Here is a 15,000-nt window from a genome sequence, read left to right as displayed (position 1 = left end):
ACATACATACATACATACATACATACATACATACATACATACACACACACACATACATACATACATACATACATACATACATACATACATACATACATACATACATACATACATACATACATACATACGTACATACGTACGTACGTACGTACATACGTGCGTATGTACGTACGTACGTGCATGCTTGCATACATGCATTCAATCATGTGTATTTATTAACTACAATTGCAACAAAGAGTATAGCACCATTACTTGAAAGCTATGAAATGGTTTGACGTATATTTGACATATATATGATTTACTTGCCACACAATTAATCACTGATATTTCTCGTTTGTTTAGCTGGCGCAAGTCCTCTTCCATGTGCAGATACTTATTATGGATCAGCTCCTTTCTCTGAGGTGGAGACAGACGGGACGTCTAAGTGGATTAACGCAAACAAACCAGATTGCTACATTGACTTCCATTCTTACTCCCAAATGTGGATGAGTCCTTATGGCTACACACACAATTACCCTATTGACTATGAGAGACAGGTGGGAACGCGTTAAAATTGATTTAGATAAGTCCTTATGGCTACACATACGATTATCCTCCTGCTTATAACAAACAGGTAGGAACAAGTTAAACAAAAAATACACCAGATTTTCAAATCATCACTTTTATTACATGGCACATTGTAGATATTTTTAAAGAGCAAAAATAAAGTAAACAGACAAAAAACAATTTTTTGTAAAGAAAGAAAGTAAAGAATAAACTACTTAACTGAAATTATATGCGAGTAAACATGTCTATAATTTCCATAACTGGTCGACAAGCCTCGCCTGACCGGTCAACCTCATGTCGCCGACCCCGTCCAATAACCTTAAGTTTACTAAATATAATCACTTTGTGACAGTAAGCTTACAAGTAATACTTTATTATATACATATGCCATCATATTCCCAGGGTGTGACATCAAAGTTAATTTCATACAGTCCATATCACTATATTACATAGTATATACTTCTGACTTCTAAATTAAAACACCATTATCTCGTAATTACTAGGGTTATGTTACTACGACAATATGCGTTATCTCTTACCTTCAGGGAGATTATCACATCATACAAACAGTCAGCCAGTCAGTCTTATGCAAACTAGTATATACTAGAGGGCAAGGAACAACTAGTTATGAATCGTCTTTTTGTAGGCGTATATTAATATATCAATATACATGTAACAGAGGTGAGAAATAGAAAGGTACACACACCAGGACGGACCACGGAATCTACCAGTTGACGCGTTAGCTCAGCTGGCTAGAGCTGGCTAGAGCACTGTGGCTAGTATTCAGGGGACGTGTTCTTTCCTCAATTTAATTATATATATATATATATATATATATATATATATATATATATATATATATATATATATATATATATATATATATATATATATATATATATTTATATATATAGTTTTGGTAGTACTGGAACTCTTTCTTGGTTGTAACTCGGAGTTTCACGCATTGTGGGATCATCAGACAACTCAGAGTTCCAGTACTACCAAAACTATTACGCTCTGCCACTGCGGTATAGAGCACTGTCTTAGCAGATTGATACTCACTGAGTTATATACATATATATATATATATATATATATATATATATATATATATATATATATATATATATATATATATATATATTTCTTAAAAAATTGTACGGAATCGACTCTTTAACTTGCTAGAAGAATTATTGGCAAATTAAATTAAACGTCCAACACCGAAAACCAGATTTAAACTGAATGCCTCCCATAAGGGAATCACTAATTATGCAAATAACTCATTAAATTAAAAAAAAAAAAATTGTTTTTGGACAAGCATGCTTTCTTAGGTTAACGTATGTGCCAAATTATATGGAATTTGAAGATTGCATGATACTGCTTAATTACTGAATATCGTTCATTATTCAAAATACTCATTAAAGGTAAAAGTTGTAGGAACAAACTTCATAGGACAGGTGTGTATTATTATGGTTGATATATGTATCATATTATACGAAATTTGAAGCTTGCATTTTTAAGATACAACCTAGTTACCTAAAATAATTAATTATGCAAAATTTTCATTAAAACTGACTAAGCTATATCAAATATGTTATAGGACATATCCGCTTGTTATGGTTAACGTATGTACTAAATTATATTGAAATTCAAGTATGCAGTGTTAAGATATAGCCTAATTACCGAAAATAATTAATTATGCAAATTATTCAATAAATCTTCAAACAAAATCAATAAATTTTATAGGAGACATGCAGTCTGTTATGTTTAACATATGTACTAAATTGTATTGAAATTGAAATATGCAGTCTTAAGATATAGCCTAATTACCAAAAATCATTAATTATGCAAATTATTTGTTAACGCTGTAAATTTTATAGGACAAATGTATGTTGTAATGTTTAACGAATGTACTAAATTATATTGAAATTGAAGTATGCAGTCTTAAGATATTGCTTAATTAGTTGATTTCATTAATATGCAAATTTCTCTAATTAAACATTAACAGATCTGGCTCAAAACCTAATCAGGTCTAGCCATTACCCTAAAGATTATATATTCCAAATTTCATTAAAATTGAGCCAGCCAAGTTTTAGCAAATGATGACACAGACACACAGACAGACAGACAGACAGACAGACAGACAGACAGACAGACAGACACACACACACACACACACACACACACACACACACACACACACACACACACATTCCCCTTTTAATACCTCCCGTACTCTTACGGGAGGTAATGATTTAAATGTATTGACTTTAATTTACATTTAACCAACAACTTCTTTGGTTGTATTCTGTTACCTATGTACATTGTAATGAAAATATTATTTTTATCAGCTTGCTTTTTATACACACTCTAGTTTTAAACATTTGCTGATATTCAAAGCGCTGACAACATTCTACTATTCACAGAACGCGGTTAATCAAGCATGCGCAGAGGCCATCGAAGCTGTCCATGGGACAAAGTTCACTTACGGATCAATTGCTGAAACTATCTGTAAGTACGCTAATATTGGAAAGTGTTATTTATATTCACCTGCAACAGGGACATGGGAATATGTTGATATCTAATTAGGTAGGTTATGTTAAAAGTAGGGATTCTTGTGACAAGCTTTGTTGTTGAAAAACACGTCAGTGCTTTAGGTGTGTTTGTCAAGAACAAAACTGTTGAAGAATTTCGTATTAGCAAATGTTAGAATGTCACTACCATTGAGACCATTTGAACGAGCTGTACTTGTTTCAATTGAACTTGAATAGGGTTTGGGTGACTGCAATGGCAAAGACAAGCTGTACTCATTAATATTAATATTATGACTTTTCTATCAAAGGCTAAACAATTTAATGATATTTTCTTGCTCTTCAAAGATGTTGTAACAGGAGGAACAGCAGACTGGGCCTATGACACAGAAGGTATTGTATATGCTCATGCTACAGAACTTCGTGATGATGGAACGTACGGTTTCCTGTTGCCCGAGGACCAGATTTTTGAAGCTTTCGAAGAAACATTTGCGGCCATCAAAGTGACTTGTGAAATGCTCCTAGAAGACTAACTTGTCATTTTAACTCACATTCATGGCATGCGATAATGAAAGTTTGAAATGTTGATCATTAAGAGTTGATATAATAAAAAATATCTGAAATCATACACATGCTTTAGTCATTTACTAGTATGAGAAATGTTAACAGTTGAGCACGCGATGTGTGATATTGTTTTATATATACTAGCTGCAACTGGAACGTTTTCAAAAAAAATGCTTTTAAGTACTAACAATAACTTGCCCTTAGCATCGTACAGTATCGCATCATCTGTGGATAAACGTATTTTCGCAGCTGTATACACGATAAGTGCACAGCTATAAATCACGTTGATTTCGGGGTCCGCACCCAAAATTCGGCGCCTTCAACGGCGATCACGATTGCAACATATTTCTGTACTGCTTGTGGATAAAATCGACAACTGGTTAACATATACAATGTCTAATTCTTGGTGTTTCAACAATTTTCAGTGAGTATATTGTGTCTGTCTGATCGAAAAATGATATTCCAGTTACAACTAGTACAGTTTTGCAACCAGGTGATAGATTCAAAACCGTAAACCGAGCTTTCGTTCAAGATTTAAACTTGTCACAACGTCATTTTATAAGTAAATGACCGATTTCTAGTGTATACATCTTTGGTTATTTGGTGGAAAAAATTTCCCAGTTGCAGCTAGTGCAGGTTTATATAAAGTCTGGAAGGAGGACTATTCATCTCAACAAGAGTGACCTCGCCGTCCACTGACTCTCAGACCACAATAAGGCTGAGACATTATAAAATCATAGTATGCTACGCAGGACTTTTTCTCTTAACACGAGTCACGTAGCTTTTGATTAATCCTCCCTTCACAAATCTTGAAATATTAACATTTAATTTTCATTTAATTTCAATTTGCTCAACAATTGTAGGAAGTTCTTACATGTAATCAATTCTTACTTATATAAGCATCTTACACTTCCAAATGAATTCCCCGATAGAAAGACACTAAGAATCCCAAATTTCAACTGATCATGCCATGATTATGACCCTGAGAAATCAACGGTCTCATGAAGCTTTCCTCAGTTAATAAACTAGTTGTCTCAGTTGGCATTTCATGCACTATTATGTGGATACTGTTGTATTACCTGGAGACGGGGCGCATACATTATATTTCGGCGCGAACTGTATACTAAACACGAGGGTTGCATAATTGGAGAAAATTGTGCCAAACCATTTGGCGGGAAGTGAGTGTGAATCATTTTTAAAGGAATCTGAAAACATCATTGCAACAATGCACCCATATTGTGGACTTCGTGTGGTGTGTTCCAAGCAGGGAAACTCAAAAGGAACCTTTGTCCAAATTGGACATGTGCCATTATGAGGGAAAGCGAACAAAGTGAACATGAAGGTAAAACCAGATGTCAAGTTAGTGTGCTTGATTCTTTTGATATCATTATGGATATATAGGTTAATTACCTATCTTGAAATTTTTTTGAAAGAATTTTAACAATGGATGCGAATAGCTATGTATTTAATGTACACACACACACACACACACACACACACACACACACGTAAACTAAGACATTGTTTCAACAATTTACCAATGACAATAATGGCTTTCTTTCGAGTGTAAGGAAGTTTTGGTTAAGATAGTCACGCTCAAAGGATACAAAGTATATACGAGAAAGAAAATGATGACGATTTCCGTCCTCAATGTAAGTAAATCGTCAGCATAATGGACCCGGGGCCGCACACAACTCAGGTTGTATTACTACACCATCATGGCATCAAATATAACATTCATTAATGGGGGTATGAATTTGGTTTCAGCTTTATGTACTTGGATGGGGTAAAGACATAAACACAATGTTTACAATACGGTGAGCGGTCAGAATACCTTGTGATACACTTTGATGTATCAGAGTTGTGAACACGCAGTCTTAAAGAAAATTACCGTTGATTACGTCACAAACGAACTGCCAGTAGTTTTAAAACTTCATGCTAGACTCCGCCCACGTGTTTTCACTCTTGAAAGGATAGTGTGTACACCTAGAAAGCGGTGTCTGTGTCATTGAAAGTATTCATTCAAATAAATCACTAACACGTAACATCAAACAGAGACATGCAATTGTATTTTTATTACATTTTTAGTGCTCATTGCTGAGAACCTGACGAAAATCACGAATCTCTCCTTAGATTTGCCAATCTTTAGAATCTCTTTCTATCATTATAAAGACAGTATAATTGAACTGAAATGGAAATCCTGATGTAAAGATTACAATGTGGAAACAAGGTAGCTAAGAGCGGCCTTTATGCCAGCGTAAGTCTCTTCTCCCGATGGAATGATTTGGTCCTCAGGCAACAGGAAACCATACTCCCCGGTATCACGGAGTTCTACAACGAAGGAATAGACAGTACCTAGAGTACCATAACCAAAGTCGTTAGAGTTTCCAGCGGCCTCGTCTACAGAGAGAGAGAGAGAGAGAGAGAGAGAGAGAGAGAGAGAGAGAGAGAGAGAGAGAGAGAGAGAGAGAGAGAGAGAGAGAGAGAGAGAGAGAGAGAGAGAGAGAGAGAGAGAGAGAGAGAGAGAGAGAGAGAGATTGAATATCATTAATATTTCCCCTCCTCTTATCAGGCAAAACATTTCTCTCGCGTGAATATACGTCGCTAAACCACAATGAAACGTCACGCAATACTTGACTAAGTAATTCAAGTAATTAAGTACTAGTAATTGACAATATAGAGACTGTACCAGGGACCTAGCGTTTCTTTGCAATTTCGAACCAAATACCCATACTTCACATATCTTGAGAATTCGGTGTACGTTTATCCTTGACTCAAGACATAAACACCCAAACCCAATAAGAAGGTGCAATTCAGGGTTTGAAATTATGAAAATTAAAGTTCATGGAAGCAAGACAAGTTTTACTGATTTTTAAAGCCTTGTATCTGTACAACATTTATCCAAAGCGATTTCAAGTTAAGTAGTATAGATTTTTTTAAAATGAGTCCAATGTAAACCACTGTAATATTCAATTCTAAAACTTGCTATTTTAGTTCCCAATTTATACCTTTTCTGACAGGTGTAGATGGATGGTCCATTTGAAGAGTGTATTCACTGGCCAGGGATTGTAAGATTTCTGATATTATGAACAGATTAAATTCAACTTACAAAGTATAATTCCACAGGGTCCATATGTATAAGTAGTATTATATACTGACTCTGTAGCCTCAACAGCCAACCTAGCCATGGTCATCTGTTTAACATTGGAATTCAAATGTTCAGTAAAACAGAACAACACAACACAACACAACACAACACAACACAACACAACACAACACAACACAACGCAACGCAACGCAACGCAACACAGTACAATACAATACAATACAATACAATACAATACAATACAATACAATACAATACAATACAATACAATACAATACAATACAAAGTTCGACTATAGAATGGCATTCAGGCAATGTTAAAATTTCTTACAAAACCTTGACGACGTCTTACATGACTACCATTATAGCCAATTAATCGCTGTTAGTCTACTTTACGATGTTCACACTTCACTCCATGCCATATTATAAAGTTCAGAGCAAGTTGAATAGTTTAACTTTCGAATGTTGCAACCTAGTTTCGGACATTTGACGCGTCTGGCATGTAATTTACGCGAGTAATTTTGAAATTTGAAATCATGTAATAAGTGCAATGTCATGTATTTCCAATGATTGCCAATTAATCATCTTTCTGAATATATATATATATATATATATATATATATATATATATATATATATATATATATATATATATATATATATATATATATATATATATATATATATATATATATATATATTTATGCAAATGAAAACTGTATGGTCTCAACAACAAAACTCAACTCGAAGGGTTTCCAAAACTTCTGACTACATATATAAAAGTTTATTTTCTGGGGCGATCTACCTCACGACAACGCGCGTTTATACTCTTCGGTGCTCGATAAAAAAATCGCTAGTATGATTTTCCTTTTAGTAGTGAAAGCTTGCGCGGATAAGATTATGTTATTCTACAGTATTTTACGTTTTCCATTCGGAATATACTCATGAAATAAAGGTTTTGTTACGTAAGTCACAACTTGTATTCGACTGATAGTGATAAGGCCCCGTATGTCATTTCGTATTCTCATCTGCTGAACTAAGAAGAAATATTGGAGAACAAGTACATAATCAGTAATATGTAATATATGTGTGTTATGTAGTGGCAGAGCTTGAATCTCATTTAGCCTTGATTATGATTTGTGACGTCAGTATACCTGTTCTGTGTAATCAGGGTCAAGAGGATGATAGTCTGCTGTGTATGACCAGGGAGTCAGCCATATTTGACTGTAGCTGTGAAAGTCGATGAAAAGTACAACTTCCTGTCCACCAGCTGTCAACGCTTTTAAGTAATCTGTTACCGTTCTCACTTCGGGCTCGGAGTTGGGATCAGTTCCATGGTATGTACTAGCACAGGGATTACTGGATGCCCCATTTCCTGAATGATAGATTCAATCATACGCAATGAATTGAAAAAGATCATTGATAGCATTTAAACGGACGCCAACATCAGATTAAGGATCAACTTCTTGCAGAGCGATTGAAAGGCTTGGTCCTGAACAATAGAATGACCCTGGCTAATCTCTATGGCTCCATTTTTAATGAGATAACACTATGTTGTGGGACCTGGGATTGGATTGAGCTATGGGCCTTTAAAGACCAGACAAGGTTTAAACTACTAGTATTTAAATATGATCTCTTCATGAACCTAAAAAATGACAAAATTCCAGCCGTGTGTTTATCATTGTGATACATTTATGGCTCAAAGATGACTTTATACATATAGTGCGTGTACCCTGAGAACAATAATTACGAATAGTTTTGGATGGAAGGGGAAGGGGTGGGGTTGGGGTTGGTCCGCTGTAGCCATGCAGTAATTAGCTATTAATTAAAACGTACAATTCTAATACTGTGTGAGGGCTTCGGAATATATAAACTGGATGTATAATTTTCAATATAGAGATACCTATATAAGGAGGTGTTATGAAGAGGTTAATGACATAACATGGAATCAAATCATCCCACTATGATGTATTGATCTAACCAGACCCCATTCTATTACGTTAGAGAGAGCATGTGTGATTAGATAGACTCTTTACTTTTCTCTTTACGAGTAGTGAGTAGTTTTTTCAACAACACAAATATGAACTGGCGAGTTTTATGAATACAGTTTTGATATTTGAAAGGACAATACTGTATCAAAACAGGGTAGAGCCCCTCACTACTTACCACCCCATTCATGTTCAAAGTTCCTGTTTCCGTCGGTGCCCATGCAAGGACTGCCTGCATTTTCGGAACGTGTCTTTCTCCACATACGGTCCTGTAATGTTTAAGGTCACGAAAAACGTTGACTATGTAGCAAAAAGCATCCGAGGCCATCTAGTATTTGTTCGTGTAAAGGGTTAATTGTTCCAGCTAGGATATGATATCTTCATCCAACAATTAGGTCATGAAATTAAATATTCTTCATAACATGTATCAATTGTATGCGGGAGTAAGAACAATTCAAGTTCACAAGTTCACATTCGGTGCTAATCACAGTGTTGAAATAAGTTTCGTTAGATATTGATACCGTAGTTTTTTTATATATCGTGTCAACACACACACACACACACACACACACACACACACACACACACACACAATTCCAAAAACAAAACATTACCTTCCCTTCCCTTTTATTTGCGGAAGGTGAAAATGGGTTAAAATCGTAAAAATTGAAAAGCTCATTATGGCAGGGTTTGAAATGTGATTTGATCATCTGTGTTATGTAACTTTTAGACAAAATTTGCACTGGCAACTATGATCTTAATCTTATGGAACAGGAAAGAAAATTACTCACCCCATCTCTAGTATGTTCATAACCATCAGGATTCATTAAAGGATGCACGTAGAAATCGAAAGTATCGAGGAAATTGGTTACTTCAGCGTCTACACCATAATCCTCAAGGAGCTATTAATATAGTAAATAATTTAGTAGAACGAACAGACATCAGTACTTACAAGCGTCGAACAGTGGTAAGTTGCAGTATAATTAACAAAGTGCGAAACATCTATATGAGTCTGACCAAAGTTTGTATATCCAATTTTTCAAAAGAACTGATGAACGAGTACTTCTTCTCTATTATGTGTGTGTGTGTGTGTGTGTGTGTGTGTGTGTGTGTGTATTTCTAAACTTACTGGTGCAGTAAGATATTCCATACACCTTTGATTGCCATTACAATCTCATTACGCGATGTGAACTCAAAGTAGAATGAGCCCCGTCGACAAATTTCCCTGAAAATCCAAGTTCAAAGTTCTTCAATTCTCTCAAGAAAGCTTGTTTCTTGTCCTTTTGAAATTAAAATAAATTTTAGGTTCATAATATTGTTTTCAAAGATAACAACTATCAGTTATTTTCTCTTTGAATCAACACAGTAGTCGGTTGTCATATTGGATTCTACAAAAATGAATTAATTTTGACCTCTATTCGAAAACTGTGTATGGAGACCCCTTATAAAAATACCTTTTCTTTTGTTTTGTTTGGAAACGCAGTGCAAGAACGATATTTGCAAACTTACCTTATCAGTTATGTACATAACAGTTGCCGGTGACACCCATTCTCGTGCGTGGATACCACCTTCAAACCAAACAATAGGCTTGTTTGGCGTATCATCTCCACTGATCTGTAAATGCCCATGAAAATATCTGTTAGAATGTTACTATGTTCACAACAATATGAAGGGCGGTTTGAAAATAGGCCCTCAGTATTAAAAAAAATGTAAAACTGTAAAATAATTTTGCAATTTCAATTCCTGTAAAAATTATATCTATATTTTAACATACTCTTCACGGACCTGTATTATTATTTTGTATCTGGGAGTAAGGGGATTTCTAACATCGTTGTGACGAATATTTATCATTCTATCGGGGTTGGGAAAAGGAATTTTTAAAAAGTGAAGAAGAGATTACTCTTGATACATGTGTAAGGCCCCCCAAAAAAGAATTGTTTCTGGTCACCGCGCGCACCACTTAAATACCCCCGCGACGGTATTTTTTGGTGTGTGTGTGTTTGTTTGTTTGTCCAGACCATGCAGTCTGCAGATTCGTGGCGAAACACAAAAATAACCCTCCCTACTTCAATGAAGACAACTACAGAGCCAATCATGAAATGATAAGAAAATGACATCTGCCCCCACATACATACTTGCTCTAAAGTACTGAATAAAAAGAACAGTAACTGCCACAAATAGTAGACTGAGTGACAGGTTTGTTGAGAATTTTAAAACAATCGTGTCGTCGCGACATTTTAGATCAGCAGTCCTGACCAGAAACAATTCTTTTTTTGGCCTAACAACGACGGCTCTCCACACAAACTGCAAATTTCACCAAATTAATATGTTTGAGACATAATATTAAACAGGAGAAACGAGTCTAATTTTTTATGTTTGATGATATTTTACCAGTATTGGTAAAATATAATTACAAACGTAACAACAACACAGGACAATCAGTAGTTGGAAAGGTGTCGAAATGCAGATAAAATGTAGAAAACAACACTTTCCATTTTAGTGCCTGACTAATACATTTCGACAAGACGGCGACGACCTTTCTCCAAAGGACACGCAGACGGGAGTGAACATGCCCTCGATACAAACCCGTGCTGGCCTTAGCATGAATTTAAAAAGTTGCAACATCGATGCGTCACGGGTATTGATTGTTATACCAGCTATAAGACCTACCAGCAAGGCACGGAGCTCTCTTCCTTCGAACGATAGTTCGCCGAAGACAAAATCCTTGGCTAGGTCTGGATACCTGGTTACGGTGTCTTTCACCCATTGGTTGATCTGTGAAATGAAGAGTTTTACAGGAAACATTAAAAACACAAACTGATCTGAAAATGGCAGGTAAGATACGTTATGTTTTCTAAAAACGATGGAAATATGAAAATGAAAATATTTACCTCTGCATAGCTGTGGTATTCAGTATAGAAATTGGGAGATACCTCATCATGTGCTTCGAGTTGACTGTCAATTAAGGTTTGAACATTCTTTATCCATACGTCGTAGGAAATGTCATGTTCGTCGAGTATTGCCTTGACTGTTAGTGCCTGTTCCGGGGATACCATAAGATCTTGAGGAAAATCCCAAAAGTCAAGCTAAAAACGTGAAAAATACAAATCATTCATTTCCTAGGTAAGTGAAGCGAACTCCAAGGATTAGGTTAGTAAGTGAACTACAAGCGCTGATATAGCAGAATGTATGTATGTATGTGTATGTATGTATGTATGTATGTATGTATGTATGTATGTACGCATTTATTTATGTATTGGTGCATGTGTCCATGTTTGTCTGTATAATGTCATTAAGTGTTTCAAGTGTTACATGTTTTTAAATGAACTCAACTTACCGTCACGTCAAGTTCTTCTAGCATCTTCATGGTTTTCTTGTCGGCATCACTGTTGATTTTGACGCGCAATACTTCATAGCTAAAATACGTTGAGGAAATGGTGAAATGCTAATTATGAATGAAAGGTGTGACATGCCTTTTTTTGGATAACTAATCAAACTATTCAAAAACACAATCATGGCTAGACTAAACTTTATATATGATTCTTAAAACAATATGATTTCCAATCAAAGCCTCTTAAGAATGCATTCAAGTATTGATAATTGGGCACAAGACTTAAGTTTAAAGCAAGTTTAAAGTTCAAAGCTTGGTAATATTCTCAGTGGTAATTTCGTTAATCAAAACTATTATATAGTGATATATCGCGTCCTGTGAGTTTGACCTTGAAGATGTAGATCAAATTGATATCAAGTTAGACAAAAAGTCATCATTCAGTTTCAAGTGGCTATATATATTAGGTATTTATTTTAGATTTTTAATTGATAAAACAACTTTACTGTGTTTTTCTACTTGCAAAAACAATGTGAAATAACATATACCAAGTCCTTGTTTGTAACTCAATCAATTGAAAAAAAATTAATACGTGCAAAACGCTTGTTATTGCACGTACAATATCACTTTTTGCATCTTTTTGCAATATATTGTGTAACAAACAGGGATTGGTTACATGTTATTCCACACTGTTTTTTCAAGTAGAAGAAACATAACGTAGTAAAATTGTTTTATAAATACCCGATTCTCATCCATATGGCCACAATTAGACTCTAAAACACATTCACTGTTTATTGCCCAATTTCATGTGATAAATGAAATTTGGCTTCCATTTATCAGTCATGTCTGTAGTTCTTGAAGATAATACAATATATATCAATATTTAACATGTTTTTAAAAACTAGAGGATAAGATGAGTTCTGATATCGATGACAAAGAAACAACACAGACGGAACTCCTATTCTGTAATACAGCAGTCTTGTTCTGGGCTTTCACTCAAGCTGGTATGTGTGATGTGTTAATCTAAATCCCCAAACACCGTTTTAAATCTTGAAAAGAGTACAAAATGAATTTATGTTTTAAAACTTACTCATCATAACGTTTCACAGCTGCTACAAGAGCAACACCTGCTAGCAAGAGAATAATAACAGATCTGTGCATGATGATTCTTCTGTGATCTACCTCCGCAGACTAACTCTGGCGTATGGGTGACAGGTACGTTATACGACGAAACAGAATATTGACAAACAGGTGTTTTTATGTTTGATGTGATTGATGTGAGGTTTGCACCGTGTTATACGAATCAACGATTGGACTAAATCGATACACTTCGAGACTATCAGTAGCTTCACTTAAATATTGCAGTGATGTGTGCAAAAATGGTAACCAGGTTGTTATGAGGTAGAAATGAGATCAGATATCAAATGAATATATTCAAACTAATACCGATGAGTTTCCTAACATTGCAATTTTTTTGCTTTTTTACAGTTAATTCATAAAGCTTATAAATCCATGTATATGACTGTATGGATATATGAATGTTTAATCCATTGGTTAATCTTTTACCGTTCGTAAAAGTGGAGATTAATGGTGTCTGTCTGTCAGTCAGTCAGTCTGTCTGTCTGTCTGTCTGTCTGTCTGTCTGTCTGTCTGTCTGTCTGTCTGTCTGTATGTATGTATGTATGTATGTATGTATGTATGTGTATTTATGTATGTATGTATGTATTTATTTATGTATGTATGTATGTATGTATGTATGTATGTATGTGTATTTATGTATGTATGTATGTATTTATTTATGTATGTGTGTATGTATGTATGTATGTATGTATGTATGTATGTATGTATGTATGTATGTATGTATGTATGTATGTATGTGTATTTATGTATGTATGTATGTATGTATTTATTTATGTATGTGTGTATGTATGTATGTATGTATGTATGTATGTATGTATGTATGTATGTATGTATGTGTGTATGTATGTATGTATGTATGTATGTATGTATTTATTTATGCATGCATGTATTTATGTATGTATGTATGTATGTATGTATGTATGTATGTATGTATGTATGTATGTATGTATGTATGTATGTATGTATGTATGTATGTATGTATGTATGTATGTATGTATTACTACTGATCTTCGCACACAGCTGATAGACCAAGTAATAACACCCGAATCACTCTCATATCTCATATCTGACTCAACTTCTGTATGTACGTACCAGGATCACACTTGAACTTCAAAGGGAATTAGCTCAGACCATACACAGTTTGTGTGTAAATCTACACTCGAGACGAAGGCAAGCACCCAGCATAGTGCCTCGTTCATTGACTTCCCGCGAAGCCAAGTCTCTTACCAAAACTGAAGTGCCTGTCAGTCCCCATGCAGTGTGCTTTATTGTGACGTCCTTAAAGTCTAAATATACATAACGCATGGCCAATGGCCAAATAATTATTTCTGGGCGTGACCATGCCCTAAAAGTATTCTTAAAACATTGATGAATGATCACTATGAATCCTAGATATTTATGAAATGCAGACCGTCGTCTCATGTATTCGAGTATGCTTGGAATCCTGTGTGGTCTAAATCCGATATCCTTGAGACAGTCTATTGACCTTTCAGTCAAACTAGGACATGCGATGTTGTTAAAATATTAAGTTTACTGAAATATAAATATGTCATCTGTGACATATGTAATAAAAAAATAAAATGCATTCTATTTCAGTCAAACAACGTGTGATTAAGTTATAGCTAAAAGTCACGCATAATCATTTACGTGATGATTTCGATGTAAATCTGTTGAAACTAGATAAAATGACGTGAAACGTCCTTAAAATGTATTATTTGGGTCACGTGATACTTTTCATTGGAAGAGCTTGCATACTAATTAAAATGATTAGCTTGTTATGTTGCACTGTGTATTGATG

The 15,000-nt window shown here is 34.9% G+C and overlaps 2 protein-coding genes across 2 annotated transcripts in view; one reads left to right on the top strand and one right to left on the bottom strand.

Annotated features, from left to right (window-relative positions):
* LOC144445171 (carboxypeptidase B-like) overlaps positions 1-3,610 on the top strand; it is a 19,886-nt gene extending 16,276 nt beyond the window's left edge. Inside the window, exons 9-10 of the mRNA XM_078134710.1 lie at positions 343-536; positions 3,389-3,610. Of these exons, the coding sequence (XP_077990836.1) occupies positions 343-536; positions 3,389-3,610 (416 nt within the window). The remainder of the gene's footprint in view (positions 1-342; positions 537-3,388) is intronic.
* Positions 3,611-5,853: 2,243 nt separating this feature from the next.
* Positions 5,854-13,223, bottom strand: LOC144445155 (carboxypeptidase B-like). Its single transcript, XM_078134705.1, has 10 exons — positions 13,153-13,223; positions 12,072-12,150; positions 11,626-11,820; positions 11,405-11,509; positions 10,244-10,348; positions 9,526-9,636; positions 8,913-9,003; positions 7,901-8,121; positions 6,751-6,835; positions 5,854-6,041 (listed from the first exon to the last, which is right to left on the bottom strand). The coding sequence occupies exons 1-10, from the start codon at positions 13,221-13,223 to the stop codon at positions 5,854-5,856; spliced, it is 1,251 nt and encodes a 416-aa protein (XP_077990831.1).
* Between the last annotated feature and the right edge of the window lie 1,777 nt (positions 13,224-15,000).

This window comes from Glandiceps talaboti, chromosome 2 (genome assembly GCF_964340395.1).
Source record: "Glandiceps talaboti chromosome 2, keGlaTala1.1, whole genome shotgun sequence".
In the NCBI taxonomy this organism is placed as follows: Eukaryota; Metazoa; Hemichordata; class Enteropneusta; family Spengelidae; genus Glandiceps; species Glandiceps talaboti.
This window is presented reverse-complemented; position numbering and strand designations above follow the sequence as displayed.

Bases quoted from the DNA above. Each gene is read 5' to 3' on its own strand.
- LOC144445155 (XM_078134705.1), bottom strand. From the start codon at position 13,223: ATGCACAGATCTGTTATTATTCTCTTGCTAGCAGGTGTTGCTCTTGTA. The intron at 10,349-11,404 runs GTAGGTCTTATA...GGGCATTTACAG, and splicing joins GAGAGCTCCGTGCCTTGCTG to ATCAGTGGAGATGATACGCC. The intron at 6,836-7,900 runs GTATACTGACGT...AATGTTAAACAG, and splicing joins ACCCTGATTACACAGAACAG to ATGACCATGGCTAGGTTGGC.